Below are 18,307 nucleotides of genomic sequence, written 5' to 3'. Positions count from 1 at the left end.
TAATAAGAAAAATCCTAAATAGACTTACTTCTAAATCAAATGGATACTATCTACGAGTTCCAAGAAAAATAAACATAAAAAATTCCTAATATCTTCCCAAGCCAATGATGACCTTCACGACTTCACTTATCTTGGGAAGCATCACCCCACCAGAATTAAATGCGACAAGACTCGTGCTTATACTCGCTATTCCACATGTGCAAACTTATTCACTTTTCTTAGGCTAAGTTGTCTGCGTCTTTATAAACTACAATCCGTTCTAGGAGTGATTTGTTAGTTAATTTCATATCAATTTCCTACGTAATATCTTCTATTTAATTTTTAGGATATGACGGACGTATACAAATCAATGCACTCGTGAGGATAATAAAATTGGAATTTGGAAGCGTCTCTCACTGTTTACCGTAAGGAAGCCATATCTTCTCATTAAATGCCAAATCCATCCGCTAATCCGAGCTTAAATATAGTCATTAATTTAGAGCAAATCGTATATAAGCCATCAGGGCCGTCGATTCGATGATCCCTCACCGTTAGATCGAGGAGCGTGAGGTCGCGTATCTCACTATATCTCTCCTGGTCATGGGCCCAGAACCCAAGGCACCAAAAGTAACGGGGCCCATCTAATTGTATCGTGCCTCCCCTCTATAAATAGAAGCCTATAGGAGCCCCTCAAGTGGTCCTCGAGCGCCATTGGAGAGCAGTGGGGAGCAATGGAGGGAGAGAAGGAGACGGGGTTTGCGGTGGAGGAGATCGAAGAGAGGAGTAGATCGAGGTTTCGGAGGATTTGCGTCTATTGCGGAAGCCAATCTGGGAGGAAGCCGGGCTATCGAGATGCTGCGGTGGAGTTGGGGAAGGAATTGGTATTACAAAGAACTAGTAGTTTTTTTCTCTCTCTCTCTCTTTGGTCTTTTATAAGTGATTGAATTTTCGTCTTGTTGGGCTTCCAGAAGATCCGCTAAAGTTATACGAGAGTAGAACAATGAGGAGATGTAGATTTAAGGATTTGTTATCATCTTCTCTCTTAATAACTCTCGAGGCCTTGGTCTTTTTGTTGGTTTGTAGTGTTATTTGCGACTATCAGATACTTATATTTAATCTGGAAGGAGAATCCGATTTTAGTTTCAATTAACCTTTTTTGTTTTGGTGGAGAAATTTATATGGAGTAAGAGAGGGAGAAGGAGAGGTTTGGTTGAGTGGGCTTCCTGTATGCTTAATGATTGTCTTAATCTAGAAAAGAATGGAAAAAAGTTAGGTGCTTGTTGATTTGGATGAATTGCTTATCTGTTGTTTGACACCTGTCCTTGATGCTTGTTGTGATGCAGGTGGAGAGGGGCATAGACTTGGTGTATGGAGGAGGAAGCATTGGATTGATGGGCCTTGTCTCCCATGCAGTTTATGATGGAGGGCGACATGTCATTGGGTACCTTGTCTCTCTCTCCCCCTCTCTCCCTCTCTCTCCCTCTCTCTCCCTCTCTCTCCCTCTCTCTCCTTTATCCTTCTCAGTTTTGTCTGGCTTGGTTCTATGATTCATACTTTTGTACTGTTATGGTACATGCCTCATGTTCAATATGGCAACTTCCAACTTTTGGTCTAGCCGTCGTCTGAATTGCTTTGTCACCATTTGCTTAACGAGGGAGGAGCATGTGAAATGCTGCAGTTGTTATCATGGCATTTCACTCGAGTGGAAATGCTTTTTGGTAGTCTCTCAAAGAGGGTGTAAAATTGGTTCCACCAAATGGGATTGCTCTAGCTTTTGCTTCATCTAGCAGTCATGCATTCATTCTTGTACATAGACGTTGGAGTACCAGTACTGTTGTTCTATATAGATATATATTTTTACTTGTCTTAACTTGTCAAAGTTAGGCTTTTGCTATTTACTTTTTTCATGTCTTTTGAGAGAAAGAGGTAGTCACTCTAGTCTGACTTATGGGTTTGTCCTGGAACTTGGTACTTATTTGTTTTATCTCATTGTCTTTTGCAGAGTTATTCCAAAGTCCTTGATGCCAAGGGAGGTGAGTCTCAAAAGTGGAAACTATCCTTGCTACCTATTTTTACCATATGCTTTTGTTGTTCTATCTCCTTTTCATGGATATTGGTAATTTTAAGAATACAAGAAATTCTATGCAACATATACGGAACTGGTAAGGCTATCATGATATTTGCCAATCAGCAACTCAGGGTTCAAATTATGATCTAGGGGATTTCTTTGAGAGTATACAGATTTAGGATTTGAAATAACAACCCATAAAGTGAATCAGGCGTCTGGATTTCAGGTGAATTTATATATGCTTATACAAAATGTTAAAAAAGGTCAATGCACAGTGGATTGTTGATAAAGCAAAAGATGAAATGATGCTTCTTTCTCTAAATAATATATGCCGAAGCCTGTTTACATGCAGGAATTAGTGATGGGTCAGAAAATCTTAACTGCTTTTAGGAGCCTAAAAATTATCACTTTTGCATGTATTAATTTTGGGAACTATTTCCTCTGAACTTTCGACAGTATTATCTGCTGTGCGATTCATTATTAGTTTATTTCACCAGGAAGTCTTATTTATACTGGTCATTTAACATTAAGATCTGTTATACTGAGATAACTATATAACATTGTCCACTAAATAATTTTTCACACTTCATGGTTTAGCAACCTATATTCTTATTAGCTTTTCTGGATTCTGTCTTATGGTCGTAACTTTTTGTCAGAAAAAAGAACCTTTTGATTTAAAGGTTTAGGATAGCTCAGCGTTGTTTGCAGCATGTGTTTATATGATGATTTTGCAGTTAACTGGAGATCCGGTAGGAGAAGTTAAAGCTGTATCTGGGATGCATGAGAGGAAGGCTGAGATGGCTCGCTACGCAGATGCTTTCATTGCTTTGCCTGGTATGACTTCGTAGATCTATATCTGGAGACATTTACTTCAAGGGAGTTGGCATGTCTGTAACATTTCATCTAATGCTAATTCACATGTCAGGTGGATATGGAACGCTCGAGGAATTGCTAGAGGTCATAACTTGGGTTCAGCTAGGAATCCATAAGAAACCGGTATCTCATCTAAGTTATCATAGTTCACTTACATCTATCTTCTGTATCTGCCTATAAATATTCGTTCTTAAGTCAATACACTTGTAGCTGCCAACTTATACTTCCATAAACAATCTTGTCAAAGACCTTTGTAAATATTCGTTCATAGTTCACTTACATCTATCTACGACGTTTTTGCTCCACCAATAGAACACAATTTTACTGACTGAAGTGAATGTCTATTATTAATATTTTAGCCTTAGTAATTTGTTATACTGCTAACCACGGTTATGCAGGTAGAACCAATAAATATTATCACTAGCTTATAAACAATGTAAATGATATTAGAACCATAAAAGACTAGAAATAGAATTATTTTTGAAGTATAATCCATGTCATCTATATTTAACCTGTGAATTATCGCATACTACAATTTACTTGCAGTCAAATGCCTGACCAGCTGACATTCTAGTCAGCTGAGATCTTTCATCACAAAGTTGGGTCTTCAAAATATGAAAGTACAGAACCCATAACTGCAAAGTGTCCAGAATAAAGAGCTCGTGTTTTCCTAAAGCAAAACATTTCATTATCTTTGCAGGTTGGTCTTTTGAATGTTGATGGATACTATGATTCACTATTGTCATTCATCGACATGGCAGTCGAGGAGGGGTTTATCAGCCAAGCGGCGCGACGAATTATCATTTCTGCCCGGACTGCTAAGGAATTAGTTCACAAGTTAGAGGTAACTTAGGCAAAACCTCACAACCTTATCACAAGAACAAACTACAACAAATTCTATTCTGTGGAATATCTTGTAGGAGTACGTGCCGGAGTACGAGACGGCACTAGTATGGGATTCAGAGCAGAAATCTCTCAATTTTGTGCCTGAACCAGAGTCTGGTGTTGCTTCTTAAATCTTCTCTCGGCTCTTAAAAAAACAAAAAAAGAAGTCAATAGTATGCTCCTTACAAGCAGCACCATGGTCTCAAATCAGAGCCTTTGCGGTCGACCATTTGTTCTTGCTGCAATATTTTTGTCTGTTAATTAGTATTTGATGTGCGATGCTTAAGTGTTGGTATATGCTTTGGATGTCCTTCGAATGCAATACAAAGTGTAGTACATCAATATATAGTGAAATGCAGTAATTGCTCAATATGGTTACCCCTTTATTTCTTTTGGTGATTTTTTTGTTCTTGCATAAAGATATTTATTCATAAATTATAATTTTTTAAAATATATTTTATAACTCACTTAACAAGTTATATACAAAATCTAATAAAATTATGCACGTTTTTTAAGTAAATTTTTTCTAATAATTATGTTTTATAATTAAATAATAAAATGCGAGTAAATTTATATATATATTTTTATTTATATGGAAGTGGTGGGCATAAAATTATATTTAAAACATTCTATATACAAATCAAACAAAGGCCTTTGTTTCTTGGGGAAAGGTACATATAAATTGTAGCATCGTAGTCTACTTACGAGACGTCCAATCTGTTTCATATCACTGGGCTTAGAAGCTTGCAATTGAGGCCCGAACAAGTTTTTACAACGCTGTCTCCGATTTGAATTCAAAACTTTCTAGAAACTTCGGGCCGCTATTTTCCTCCCGCTAAATGTTCACATAAAATGATCACTCCTTCGACCAATTCAAACAATCTCTCTCTCTCTCTCTCTCTCTCTATTCTGGAAATGTCTACGCTGTTCGTCGCTCTCCAGTGCTTCCAATGCTCCACCTTGCAGGTAATCTTCAAGAAAACTTCTCCTCGTGTCCCTCTCTGTTCTTTTGGAGGATAACGTTCTCCCCGGGGGAGCAGGTTAAGCAGCAGAGTAAGAAGAGCAGCAGCAAGTGGGTGTGCGCCGTGTGCAACCAAAGGCAGCCGGTGCGCAGGATACACGCACGCGGCCCCCTCGCCAGCGATCTCCGCCGCTACGTCCAGTCCTTCAACATGTCCCGCGGATCCGATGGCCCCGATCCGATCCCCCCGCCGTATGACGGATCTCGTGAATCCGGTGATGCTTGGGAGCGCGATCGCACCATCAGAGGTGAGGATCGCTTCAAGAAGAGGATGGATTGGTCGGAGTATTTGGATCCCAAAGAAGAGGACGGAGAAGACGGAGACGGGAAGGGGAACGAAGGTGCGTGTTTATTTTCCGAAAGACTCCCTTACTCTTTCTAAAATTACGAGAACGCTTCTACATTCTATACCTTCTCGTTCTAGTTGAAGTGCATGCGGTGACAGAATGGCCCCAAGAAATGTTCAAAATCTCGTCACAGGAATGCCCTGCTCGGGCCTCCAAGCCGGAATTGTCCAAGAGAAAGAGGGACGAGGAAAGCACCAGTTCTCAAGGCAATGATGCATTCTACATCACTCAAAATCACAGTTTACTCTCGGCCGTCGTAGATCAAAATCTGTTGATTTCTCTTGTGATTTTTCTAGCAGGTGGAATGGGATCAAACAAGACCGTCGTGGCAAAGGGACGGTCTAGATGGAGCGAGTACTTGGAAGATGGGGATGCAGAGGAAGGCTTAGGTGAGCAGGCAGACGCTAGATCCGACGGTCACGATCGATGGATTGGTATGGAGAAGCAGATGAGCGATCTGCCAGTGGAGGAGGAAGTTCACCCGGATTTCAGGTGACTCTTTTGCTATTTTCCTTATCTTGCGTAATTTTTGTATGACGAACTTGTTGGGTTGAAATAAAATGAAATTTTGTCTTCAAGAAGATACCAATAAATATGAATAAATAAATCGTAAGCCAATCTAACCTCTATCCAAATGGATATGGGCCTGGCCTATTGGCAATTCTAAAACAAAAACATGGACCCTATTTGAATAGTACTCTCCTGGTGAGTATTAATTAAAAGGATTAATTACACTTACGAATCTCACAAACTTTTTTATTATAATATTCCACGTAAACTTTAAATCTAAGTGGGACAACAATGACAAGGAATCTGTTTAATGACTATTATAATAAGTAATAAATATACCACCCATCAACTTAGCTATTAAAATAAAATGAAATTGTGTCAGACCGCAATTTGATCAATTTGCATATAAGATAACTTGATACGAGTGACACTTAAGTAAAATTTATCAATAAGGTAGATGAAAGATTGTGAAATAGGGCCATATATTATAACTAAAAAGGTATATAAAAGATTTTAACAAAAATTGAGTATAGTTTACAATATGTAAATATAATTAATCCTGATTAAAATCACGTTGTAAGTTACTACAAATAAAATTCATTTACAAAAGGTCTCAGAAAAGGCTTTTGTGCCCAGATTGCACCGGCTCAAATTCTCCAACAGTGCATCTAGATCTGGCCGATCTAGTATGATGAATTGCATTTAGAGTGCGTCATAGAAGACCTATGACTTATTTGAAGTGCTGCTACCTCTGAAACCTTCCACTACTGTAGTTTCTTCTTATCCATAATTTACAAGCTTAGCTTGGTTCAATTCGGGCCTGAGCTTTTGGTATATGAAGTGACCACGAACTAGTTAGTCCGTACGTTCGGGATTTGACACTTTATATAACTATCCATTAAGGCACATTTATTGCGTCCATAAGTGATCCATTTGACCACTCTTGCTGCTACTTTGCTGTACAATTATTTTTTAAATTGAATAATTACATATAAGATTCAGCATGGTATATGCAGCCTAGCATGAAACAGTACTTTATGGGAATCTCAAGCTTTGGCTCATTTAAACGGAATGAGATCAAACTCCTCTGTGTAATGTTTTAGGAAAACTGAAGACAGTAAGTTCGCAACTTAGTGGGACCCATCATTAAGAGGACTAATGTATTTCGAACATTTTGAGGTCCCAAATTTGCCGTTTTGCAGTAATACAAATTTTGGGGAGAAAATTGCCTTACAACTTTATGACTTGCTATAAACAGTGTAGATGTGATATATATAATTGTAAGTTGAATAGAGATTGATTGTAAGATGAAGAGAGATATTATTATCTCTTTATTTGTTTATAAAATATTATCTTTTAATGATTTCGAGACTAGACAAGAAAATTATTTTTATATGATATATCAGTTGGATAATTAATTTTTTTTTTCATATATATGGGTTAAAAATAGTCTAAATTCTATGCATATAATATTTTTAATAAAAATTAACTAAATATTAATTCTAATATTTATAAACAATTAAATTTATAATTTTCGTCGTAGGTTCGTATCACTTAATACATCATCGAACTATTTGCATAATAATCTTTAGTATTACTTTTCTTTTTCTTTTTCTTTTTAAACTATTACTTACTTTTGTCTTGTACCTACTCACCTGGCGGGATAGATGAGGCACAAATTATCTGGATCTTTAATGCGTTCGAAATTTACTGTTTGAAGATGGATTCGGTAGCAATAGCTTTCTTTTACATCATCTGCCATTAATATTGACCAGTCGATTGTACTAGTCTTCTTTTACCTTCCATTTTTCCGCCCGTAAATAGTGCCCAACGGGACATTATTAGCGCGTACTATAATGGACGCTAGCGGTTCTTTTTTTTTTTTCTTCATAATATCTTCTTTTTTCTTTCTGATAAGAAAACTTTAACCCCTTGGAAATTGCGATAATTCCTATCATAAATTGATACCTAGCATCATTTTTGGGCAGACTGGATCTTCTAGTTTTCTTTAAACTTGTTATCAATTTACTATAGCTTTGAAAATATCTATTATTAGCTTTTGTATTAGTTTAGGATAGCAATGCTTTGACAATTATATTTTGAGACGATAATATAACTTGATAACAGTAATTGCATTACTTTAATAAATAGTTTAAAAATTAAATAATAATAATAATTTTTTATTCAAGATAGTAGATTGGCAAAATCTCTTTTTATATACGATCCACGTGGAGATGCTGCAAGATTAGCTACACTTACTCTAATGTAGGGCCAATCCACTGGATCAACTAAGGCCCGTCGTATCTGCACCTCAATAAAGAAGCTTTAATCCGGTCTTTATATTCTCCTCGCAAGTGGAGGAAAATCCCTGCAAGTAGACACGCAGCACCTAAAATCTCTCTTCCATAAGGAGCTTCAGTAGGACATATGAGTATATGACGGATAAAATGTGTTAAATATTAATCATAATGTCTAAATGTGAGAAATTGGACCATCTCAGTTATGGTTTAGATGCCATTGATTTTTTATATTGTTGTTTTGGTATCTCAACTTGTGAAATAGATACTGTTTTGTAAAGATTAAAGAGCAGGAAAGACAGCTCACATTAGCCCGGCAATGTGGCACTAAACTGATCAAAATTTATATTACTCTTTTAGTTGTCAAATAAGCATAATTAATTCTGATATAATGACTTGTTTTAGAGTAGTAATCAAATAATAGCTTATGATAATTTGGATGAGAATATTTTTAGTATAATTAATTTAACTTAGATGTTTTATGATAAAACATATGTTTTGTTTAAAAGGCATGGTGTCGGGGTAGTAAACTCTATCACATTGGTCACCAAGTGGAATAGATAGAATAATTGGGCACAACCGTCAAATCAAAGCACATATATAAAAGAATGCATAAATGGTAAGCAACTATGCTGCTGGCTCAAACATTTCACGTGCACTCATTGATACCTATGCATGGCTTATTTTCTCTCCCACGGGCACAGGATGCCGAAACCCTAGTTAGCTAACTACACTGGATACCTATGGATGCATCCCTTCCATGGGTTATCTGAATCTATCATTGAATCCCTTGACGCCTTCCATACCACACTGCAAGCCTTAAACCCTGTCCCAAATGCCAGCATCCAAACCCTATCCCCTTTCTTTATCCTCCCTTTCGCCTCAAAGTAAGCTAACTCGTAAAACACCAAGCTGCTCGACGTATTGCCAAACCGATGCAGACACATTCTCGCCGGCTCCGTGACGTCTGCATCGAGCCGCATCAGCTTCCCTACGGCGTCGATCACCGCCTTCCCTCCCGCGTGGATGCACATGTGCTCGAATGCCTTCGTGAAGTTCGGCACATGCATCGCCTTCTTCTCGCCGGCCATAAACGACCTTGCCACGTTGTACGCAAAGCGTAGCATCTCGGAGATCGGAAGCACGGCCGGAGCCAGCTTGGTTATGTGACTGCGAAGCCCGGCGCCGGCCACACGGACTAGGTCTTTAGTTAGGGCGACGCCGACGTTGCCGTCGTCATCCTCCATCTGGATCGCCGCGTTGTAGGCGGCGTCATCGGCGCCGTGGTGGGTTCGCAGAGTTCTTACGAGCTCCATCTTTGCGGCACTGCGACGAGCCGGATCGCTGGTTACGAGCATGGCGGCGGTGCCGACGCGGAAGATACAGTTGGTGACGAGCATGTGACGGTTGTCACCGAAGTACCAATTGAGAGAGGTGCTCTCCGTGACGACGATCAGGGCGTTGCCGGGCTTGTGGCGGAGGATACTAGCAGCGAGGTCGGTGCTCAACATGCCTGCGCTGCACCCCATGCCTGAGAGGTTGTAGGTTTTGATCGAAGGCGGCAGCTTGAAATGGTTAACGATGAGAGACGCGTGGGAGGGGGAAGGTGAGAACATGCTGCACGCGACGATGAGGACGGAGATCTCGGATGGCAGGACTCCGGTTTTGGACAGGAGAGAGGAAACGGAGGTGAACAACCCTTCTTGGGCTTCTTGGATGGCGTACTTAAGCTTGGCCTCGTAGTCTTCTTGGAAGATGAACGGCGGCGCGTAGGTCTCGTCGCCGAGGCCGGACTTGCGGTAGATGGCGCGCATGAAGTCGGCGCTGGTGGGGGAGAAGCGGCGGCTGCGGTTGCCGAAGAACTCGCACAACTCGAGGCTGCACCGACGGTCGGCGTCCGGCAGGTGGCACGTGTAGTCGAGGAGGTAGACGGCGAGAGGCCGGGTCGAGAAGTAGGCGATTAGGGTTACTAAACCGCAACACAAGAAGGAGAAGAAGAGGAGCAGTTGGTGGTGGGAGAGGAAGGGGAGGAGGGAGGATGGTAGTGAGGGGACGAACGCATGGAGTAGGAGGAGGACTGATAGAAGTGATATAGAGGAAAACTTGAGGAGGGTGGTAGTAGGAGTTGCCATTTGTATCAAGTGTTGCAGTGCACTGTGCTCTAGCTAATGAGAGCTGTGCATATATTTATAGCAAGTGAGGAGGAGTGGGAAGTGGGAAGTAGGAAGTGGGAAGTGGGATTGGCATTGAAGTGGGGGAAGACAAGGTGGGGTTCCTCTTCTAGTGGTGAGTGAGCATTGAGAGGAATGAATGGTAGAACAGTGTGGTGAGACAAGTTGTAAGATGTTTGGTGGAGTTAGTTGGAATCTTAAATAGAACACTTCACTTCTGTTTCCACACAGACGATGCTAGCTAGGTCTAATTAAGCCACCAAAATTTATTTTCTGTTTAGCGTTATAATTCATAGATATAAACCTAAGTAATCTCACCATATTCATATACGAATATCTATGAATTATAACGCTAAACAGATAGGAATTCTCGGTGGCTATATAATTAGACCTACGAATTTAATTAAAATTGGCAGTGGAAATGGTACCAATTCTTGGCATAATGTGCCAAATATTGAGACACATTTTGAGGGACATCTCAAATTTTATTCCTCAATGCTAATGCGACGTTCAAAAATATATTATTAACAAAACGATGAGGAAAATTCTTTGTCTTTAATAATTTTTTCTCTCTACCTCAACAAATTAACATCATCATTTTCTTTTCTTAAATAGTATTATAAATAAAAGTTGGCGGCAGATGGTGGAGGTATTTGTACCAAAAATTAATAAAGAGTAAGATTGGGCTTTTGTACATTTACTATATAAATCATGGGCATGTTATGATAGCAAGTATGTATCTCATGCAGAAAATATACGTACGCATTGGTTTTCAAGATTCTAATCTTGTTATTGTAAACGTTATAATTTCTTTGGTATAAATTCCCCCGGGTGGAGGTGGTGTTGCTGTCTTACTGAAAATAAAATCTATCTTATTTAATTTATAAGCCATACTTTGATCTTTTCTTCTGGTAAACTAAGGGAAGTGGGTGGGGGCTTGCATTTGATTTCCTATTGACCACTAATTTCCAATACTCACTATTATTCACACAATCATTCACTACTTTTCTTATATTCTAATTTGGATAACTGATCAAATCTTGTTTTAAAAAAAATATCATAACCGGTTCAAATTATATTCATATGATCATCCTCTAGTAAAACCTTTAGCAAATATTAACCCTTTGAAGATCCTTATAATGAAGAAGATAGAAATCATCCATTGAACTATAGTGGCTTGCAAAACTAAATTTGCCGTTCAAATTTTTTGGATGAAAAATATGCATTCTAGGCATGTTGGCAACTAGTATTATTCGGTGAATTCGTTTATTAAGAATTCCTAGGCTTGTCCATTGCTACTCCTTTTTCTTTTTTTCTTTTGTTTTCCAGGGAAAATTTGTAGGCAAGAAATTTGATAATATTAAGCTTCACATATACAAAACGAAGAGAAATTTTGAACTGCATGAGTCTTACAACTTGGCAGAGATTAATAGCACGATAAAGAAAGAAAATATTATATTAACCTTAAACAGTGTGGCAAGATGTTAGAATAGCACAGCCTAGCAGCGAGACAGGCACTTGGACATAGCATGACTTGGTGGAGCTCCGAAGGCGGCTGGAGATATAGTGAGAACCAAGGACACGAGCAGTGATAGTCACCCTTGATAACTCGGAGAAGAAGAACACGACCAAGATGAGCAGCGAGTAGATATGCGTGTCGGAGAAAGACGATCAGAATAAGCCCTAAAGAGAACAAGAAACCTTCACTCTCTGGATCCAAAGGCGACCCAATGGCATAGAGAGGAAGGCACAAGAAAACCTTGATACCCTTGAACCATCCTGCGTTGCCTGTCGCCCCCTCTAGATCTCACCTCTTTTAGGCTGAAACTAACGAGAAAGATCGATGAGGGCGGTGTTCAAGTTTCTCTCCTTGGGCTCCAGAGATAAGGAGCAAGCAAGGAGGATGAATAAGGAGGAAAAGGGGAGAGGGAGTAGAAAGCCTTAGTAAGGGAGGAGGGTGGTGGTGAGAGAATCACATGGGTAAGGTTGCTTTATTATTATTATTTTTTGTTCTTTAATGTTTTGTTTCCTTGAAGCGCATGCAGCAGTAGATTATTAATAAAAGTAAGCAAATTAAGTATATATATGTATACGTTCCTATACAGTATCCCAAAGCTTGCAGGATGCCTCCTGCTGCGTTCCTCGCGCTTGAGCCCTCATTTGGGGACACCCCCCCCCCCCCAAAAAAAAAAAAAATTCCCCACAGCCAGAGGTCATAGATGATAGCAACCAAAAGGACCGGACATTCAAGTGAAATAGATAGGATAGTTAGAGGCAGGCACAAACCTTCACATCAAAATCAGCATAAATAGGAGGCAACTATGTTGCTGTCTCAAACGATAGGCATGCATTTCATTGGCAACCTATGGCTAGGCATGCATGGCTTATGTTCCCTCCCATAGCCCATAGGATGCCAAAACCCTAGATAGAAAGCTAGCTAGCTAACTACACGGGATACCTATGGATGCATCCCTTCCATGGGTTATCTGAATCTATCATTGAATCCCTTGACGCCTTCCAGACCACACTGCAAGCCTTAAACCCTGTCCCAAATGCCAGCATCCAAACCCTATCACCTTTCTTTATCCTCCCTTTCGCCTCAAAGTAAGCTAACTCGTAGAATACCAAACTGCTCGACGTATTGCCAAACCGATGCAGACACATTCTCGCCGGCTCCGTGACGTCCGCGTTGAGCCGCATCAGCTTCCCGACGGCGTCGATCACCGCCTTCCCTCCCGCATGGATGCACATGTGCTCGAATGCCTTCGTGAAGTCCGGCACATGCATCGCCTTCTTCTCGCCGGCCTTGAACGACCTTGCCACGTTGTACGCAAAGCGTAGCATCTCGGAGATCGGAAGCACGGTCGGAGCCAGCTTGGTGATGTGGCTGCGAAGCCCAGTGCCGGCCACACGGACTAGGTCTTTAGTTAGGGCGACGCCGACGTTGCCGTCGTCATCCTCCATCTGGATCGCCGCGTTGTAGGCGGCGTCATCGGCGCCGTGGTGGGTTCGCATAGTTCTTACGAGCTCCATCTTTGCCGCGCCGCGACGAGCCGGATCGCTGGTTAGGAGCATAGCGGCGGTGCCGACGCGGAAGATGCAGTTGGTGACGAGCATGTGACGGTTGTCACCGAAGTACCAGTTGAGAGAAGTGCTCTCCGTGACGACGATCAGGGCGTTCCCGGAGTTGCTGCCGAGGATCCTAGCGGCGAGGTCGATGCTCAACGCTCCCGCGCTGCACCCCATGCCGGACAGGTTGTAGGTTTTGATCGAAGGCGGGAGCTTGAAATGGTTAACGATGAGAGACGCGAGGGAGGGGGACGGTGAGTACATGCTGCACGCGAGGATGAGGACGGAGATCTCGGATGGCAGGACTCCGGTTTTGGATAAGAGAGAGGAAACGGAGGTGAACAACCCTTCTTGGGCTTCTTGGACCGCGCACTTGAGCTTGGCCTCGTAGTCTTCTTGGAAGATGAACGGCGGCGCGTAGGTCTCGTCGCCGAGGCCGGACTTGCGGTAGATGGCGCGCATAAAGTCGGCGCTGGTGGGTGAGAATCGTCGGCTGCGGTTGCCGAAGTACTCGCACACCTCGAGGCTGCATCGCCGGTCGGGGTCCGGAAGGTGGCACGTGTAGTCGAGGAGGTGAACGGCGAGCGGCCGGGTCGAGAAGTAGGCGATTAGGGTTACTAAACCGCAACACAAGAAGGAGAAGAAGAGGAGCAGCTGATGGTGGGAGTGGAATGGGAGGAGGGAGGATGGTAGTGAGGGGAGGAATGCATGGAGAAGGAGTAGCAGAGATAGAAGTAAGACAGAAGAGAACTTGAGGAGGAGAGTGGTAGGAATTGCCATTGTATCGATCCCCAGTGGTGCGCGCAGTGCAGTGCTCTCTTAACGAATGAGTGCTAGATGGGTATTTATAGCTAGTGAGGAGGAGGAGGAGAAGAAATTAAGTTGGATTTGCATTGAAGTGAAGGAAGACAAGTTGGGATTTCTCCTGTATGCATGCATGGGCATAGTGAGTGAACAGCGAGAGGAATGAATGCGAGAAGAGCATGAGACAAGCTGTAAGATGTTAGATGGAGTTAGTTGGGGACTTAATGGATAACTTCTGTTTCGACACAGACCCTATAATATTTTCTTTAGATTTGTTAGATTATATTTATGAATCATAACGCTAAACAGATAGAAACTTTTTGGTTGACTAATGCATGAGACCTACGAAATCCTAACCTTCGTTTTTCTTTTAGCTGCAAGAAATGGTTGGAATATTGAAGCTGGCTGCGATAATGGTGGTGGCGAGACAATGGAACTGGCCGTAGTTGCGTTTATAAGAATCAAATCGCCATAAAACCTTCGACATAAATTGATGAACGGAAATGGAGGGTTGCTTTGTTGGCTTTTGTTTTCAATTGGACTAATAATTCATTATAAAAAATTAAAGCTCATTTTATAGAAAAGCTCAATTAGTAATTTTTTCTTGATATCTATCTTATTATTTTATTTTTATATCAAATTAAAGAGTATTATTTATCATAATTTTATACATTTTCCTATTTTTTTTAATATCATATCAAAACTAATTATTACACACTTTTTTTTAAAATACTAATAGATATAATAATAATAAAGAATAAATTATTACTTCTATTTGAATCCTATTTTACATTATGAATAATTTCTCATTGATTCTCTCGCCCCCACAAGAAAATAGAGAATCTTAATAATTGAGACATAATTTTTAAGGACATTGCTAACTCTATTCCTCAATAGTACTGCTATGTTTTAAAAGCAACTATAAATCAAATGACATGTCAAGTTGTCAAGGTTTTAGTCTTTCATAATTTTTCTCTATTCGAGACATTAAAATATCATTATTTCCTTTTCTTAAATAGTATAATAAATAAAAGTTGGTGGCCGATGGAGGAGGTGGTGGCGGTGTCTTCCTGAAGTAGATTCCATCTTATTCATAAGCCATACTTTGATAAAATCTTTTTTAGTCAACTAAGGGAAGGGGATGGGGGCTTAGTGGCTTCCATATTGGTCATTAATTTCCAACACCCACCATTTCGTAGTGATTTAATACAAGATAATTATTTTTTAAAATTTTTTTTAAATAAAACTTCTTATTGTAAATATACATTCTATTTCTATTTTATTTAGATGATCTAATCGATATATGGATCAATGATTCCAATGTCTCATTTCTTGTTAAAATTTTGGGATATCACACCCTATATTTTGCCTATTTTGTGATTCGCACATCGTCTTTGAGGATTTTATAACACGACCACTCATTTTTTTTAATAATATTTATGTAACACCCCAAAAGAAAAAAAAAATAAAAATTTCCCCGACGCTCGCGTGCGTCACGGAAGCCTGCGCACCCCATCCTCCCTTCTCCTTCTTCTTCCCTTTCCCTTGCCGTGCACGCCACCTTCCCCATCTCCCTTATCTCTTCCCTCTCACCGCAGCCATCTAGCAGCCCCCTCCATTCTCTTCTCCACCTCACTACCCCCTCTTCCTCTTCTTCTTCTCTTTCTTGGGTTGTCGACGCCAGTGCTAACAGAGCCCAGATCGAGAGCCTTCAAGCTTGCCGACCCCCCTCTCTCCGGTAAGCCCTCCTCCCCTCTTTCCTTTCTCCCATTTTTCTTCCCCTCCTCGGCCTCGTGCTATGCCGCCGGCACCGTCTGCCTCATGCCGCGCCGCCAGCGTCGCAGCCCCTCGAGCTTTCCGCCCTCCGTTCTGTCTCCCTCCCCCGAAAGAAATAGGGGTAGGAGATGGGTGTTGGTGGGCTGCAAGCCGCAGCCCACCTGGACGTGGTCTCGAGTGAGCTGTAGGCCACAACCCACCTAGAGTGGTCTCAGGTGGGCTGCAGGCCGCAGCCCACCTAGTCTTGGACTCGGGTGGGCTGCAGGCTGCAGCCCACTAACCCAAATGTTGGGTGGGCTGCAGGCTGTAGCCCACTAATCCAACCTTGGTGGGCTGTGGTTGAGCCCCCAGCCCACCAAGGCTCTTTTGCTTTTTGGGTTGGGTTTGAGCCTACCCATTACCTCTAACCTAGCCCATTTGGGGCCATTTGAATCCTATAGCCTTGTTTATCCTTTTCACCTGATTTAATTAGCCTGATCCGTCGTAATGACAATTTAGTATAATGTGAATCTAGAATTTACCATACTGTGGAGACCCCTCAAGCGAGTAGAGTTATACAAATCTAGAATAATATAATTACAGTCATTATACTTGTAATGACACTGTAGAAAATGTCGGTATTAATGCATGTATTTAGTATACCATGTTATATCTTTACATATGCAGTTATTGATAACTTACTCATCATGATATTATGAGATTGTTAATGTAGTATAAGTATTAGCGTGATATGCTTTGCTTTTATCCTGTATGATATACCCTTGCATATGTATCCATTGTAAATATAGAATGTAACGATCAGGATGACTATGATATGCTTTATACACCCATAGACACTGCACCACTTCCACCTATCATTAGTAGTCGAATTCTGACTAGGCAGTACCCTTACTCACTCAGCCCAGGGTTAAGGATAGAGTGTATCTTATATGACTATACTATTAGCGGCCTATATCTGAGGTCGGGAAGTCTGTGTAGCATTCAGGTAGTTATACTGCATAGTTAGGACTAGATTATGATGATAGAAGAACATGATTGTGAGGCGGGGATATAACTAGCGGTACCCGACGACGCAGGGTTAGGACGTATGTGGATGAGCCGAGGGCTCCCGATTCTCCCGCCGAGGACGGTGATGATTTAGAGAGAGTGAGATATGGGCTTACGACTGGGGTCCTTAGTTTGATGGCCACAGACAACCGGTCACATGTAGTGTCGCCATACACGTGTAGGTGATATTACCGTTAGATGTATATATATCCCCCCTCGATGTATGAGATGATGGATGATTATTTTTTGAGAGTATTTACCATGTGCGGTGAATAGTTCGGTGAGTGATGATAAGTATGATTAATGCTTTGGTAGGCATGAGATGACTAAACTGCTATTTTATTGCTATGTATAACATGTAAAACCTATGATTGAGATGTGTACGAATAACATGTAAAACCTATGATTGAGATGTGTACGAATAAGAGATTGTATCATGCTTTATATCTGTGTGAACTTATCGTGATACGTTTAGGAACTAGCATGTTCCAGGATAGTAAGTGGTAATCTTTATCAATTGTATTGATTTAGTAATTTGTGGTAAGTCATTTCAACAAGCATATCGTTATTGTTAGCAAATATAAGTATACATTGGATATACACTTATGATTTTATTATTTTAGATTGTATGGATACTTAGTTGTATTAAGCTCCTGCGAGGGCGTTATGATGATGTCGTATTTTGGACTTTAGCATTGTATTTTGGATGTATATTTGGAAGGCTTGTTGTGGCTTGTGGAATTTGTACCCGGACTCTTATAGTGGAGTTTATTTATTTATGGTGAAATTGTGTGTCTTGTAAAATCCTTGTACTGAGATGCACCGTGTGGGGGATTTACTTACGCGGTTTATACGTGTATTTGGAGGTTTGGGTGTTTCAATTTATTTAACACTCTGATATTACTTTAGTTAACTGACATTAATCATGTTATATAGTTTATGTGACTCTAGTTTAAAGATTACTAAAATACCCTTAAAAATTTCTGACTTAACCTAAATCCCCACAAAATCCTTCTTCCCTAAACTAAACCCTAACCCCACAAAATCTAAATCATTTTATCTATAATTAAACCCTACCTTACAAAATTATATCAAAACCCACAACTCATAAGAATCCCCCAAAATCCCTATCACATACAAGCTTTAGAAGCTTCCCCTAACTTTACCTAATTTTCTCAATCTCTCCCGTTCAAATCCTTTTTTTCTCTATCTTTCTCCAAATTTTCTTCATCTCCTTCTCCCTCTTTGAGGTTGCAAGCAATAAAATCAGCTTGACGTTTGGGGAGCTCTAAGATCTCCATGGCTTGGATTTTGGAAACTCTAAGATTAACTTAGCATTTAGGTGATGTTCTCCATGGTTTGAGAAAAAACAAGCATGGAGGTTCAAGTTATGAATAAAATTAGAGATAAGTACAAGCGTAATTTAGGAATGTTATAAATTATATAGTGGATTATAATAT

General features: G+C 40.7%; 4 protein-coding genes across 4 annotated transcripts; 2 read left to right on the top strand and 2 right to left on the bottom strand.

The window, feature by feature from the left end:
• Window positions 1-691: 691 nt before the first annotated feature.
• Window positions 692-4,179, top strand: LOC140770702 (cytokinin riboside 5'-monophosphate phosphoribohydrolase LOG-like). The gene is made up of 7 exons (XM_073111960.1): window positions 692-860; window positions 1,323-1,420; window positions 1,982-2,012; window positions 2,782-2,881; window positions 2,973-3,043; window positions 3,621-3,764; window positions 3,841-4,179. The coding sequence occupies exons 1-7, from the start codon at window positions 711-713 to the stop codon at window positions 3,934-3,936; spliced, it is 690 nt and encodes a 229-aa protein (XP_072968061.1). The 5' UTR covers window positions 692-710; the 3' UTR covers window positions 3,937-4,179.
• A 541-nt stretch (window positions 4,180-4,720) lies between these two features.
• LOC140771139 (uncharacterized) lies at window positions 4,721-5,705 on the top strand. Its single transcript, XM_073112556.1, has 4 exons — window positions 4,721-4,771; window positions 4,846-5,167; window positions 5,251-5,379; window positions 5,473-5,705. The coding sequence occupies exons 1-4, from the start codon at window positions 4,721-4,723 to the stop codon at window positions 5,667-5,669; spliced, it is 699 nt and encodes a 232-aa protein (XP_072968657.1). The 3' UTR covers window positions 5,670-5,705.
• A 3,003-nt stretch (window positions 5,706-8,708) lies between these two features.
• LOC140769754 (3-ketoacyl-CoA synthase 17-like) lies at window positions 8,709-10,112 on the bottom strand. Its single transcript, XM_073110615.1, has one exon. The coding sequence runs from the start codon at window positions 10,110-10,112 to the stop codon at window positions 8,709-8,711; it is 1,404 nt and encodes a 467-aa protein (XP_072966716.1).
• A 2,484-nt stretch (window positions 10,113-12,596) lies between these two features.
• On the bottom strand, window positions 12,597-14,000 carry LOC140769753 (3-ketoacyl-CoA synthase 17-like). The gene has a single exon (XM_073110614.1). It carries the CDS (start codon window positions 13,998-14,000, stop codon window positions 12,597-12,599), a length of 1,404 nt encoding a protein of 467 aa, XP_072966715.1.
• Window positions 14,001-18,307: the final 4,307 nt, after the last annotated feature.

Source organism: Typha angustifolia, chromosome 11, assembly GCF_048772165.1.
Source record: "Typha angustifolia cultivar Huaian chromosome 11, ASM4877216v1, whole genome shotgun sequence".
Classification (NCBI taxonomy): Eukaryota; Viridiplantae; Streptophyta; class Magnoliopsida; order Poales; family Typhaceae; genus Typha; species Typha angustifolia.
This window is presented reverse-complemented; position numbering and strand designations above follow the sequence as displayed.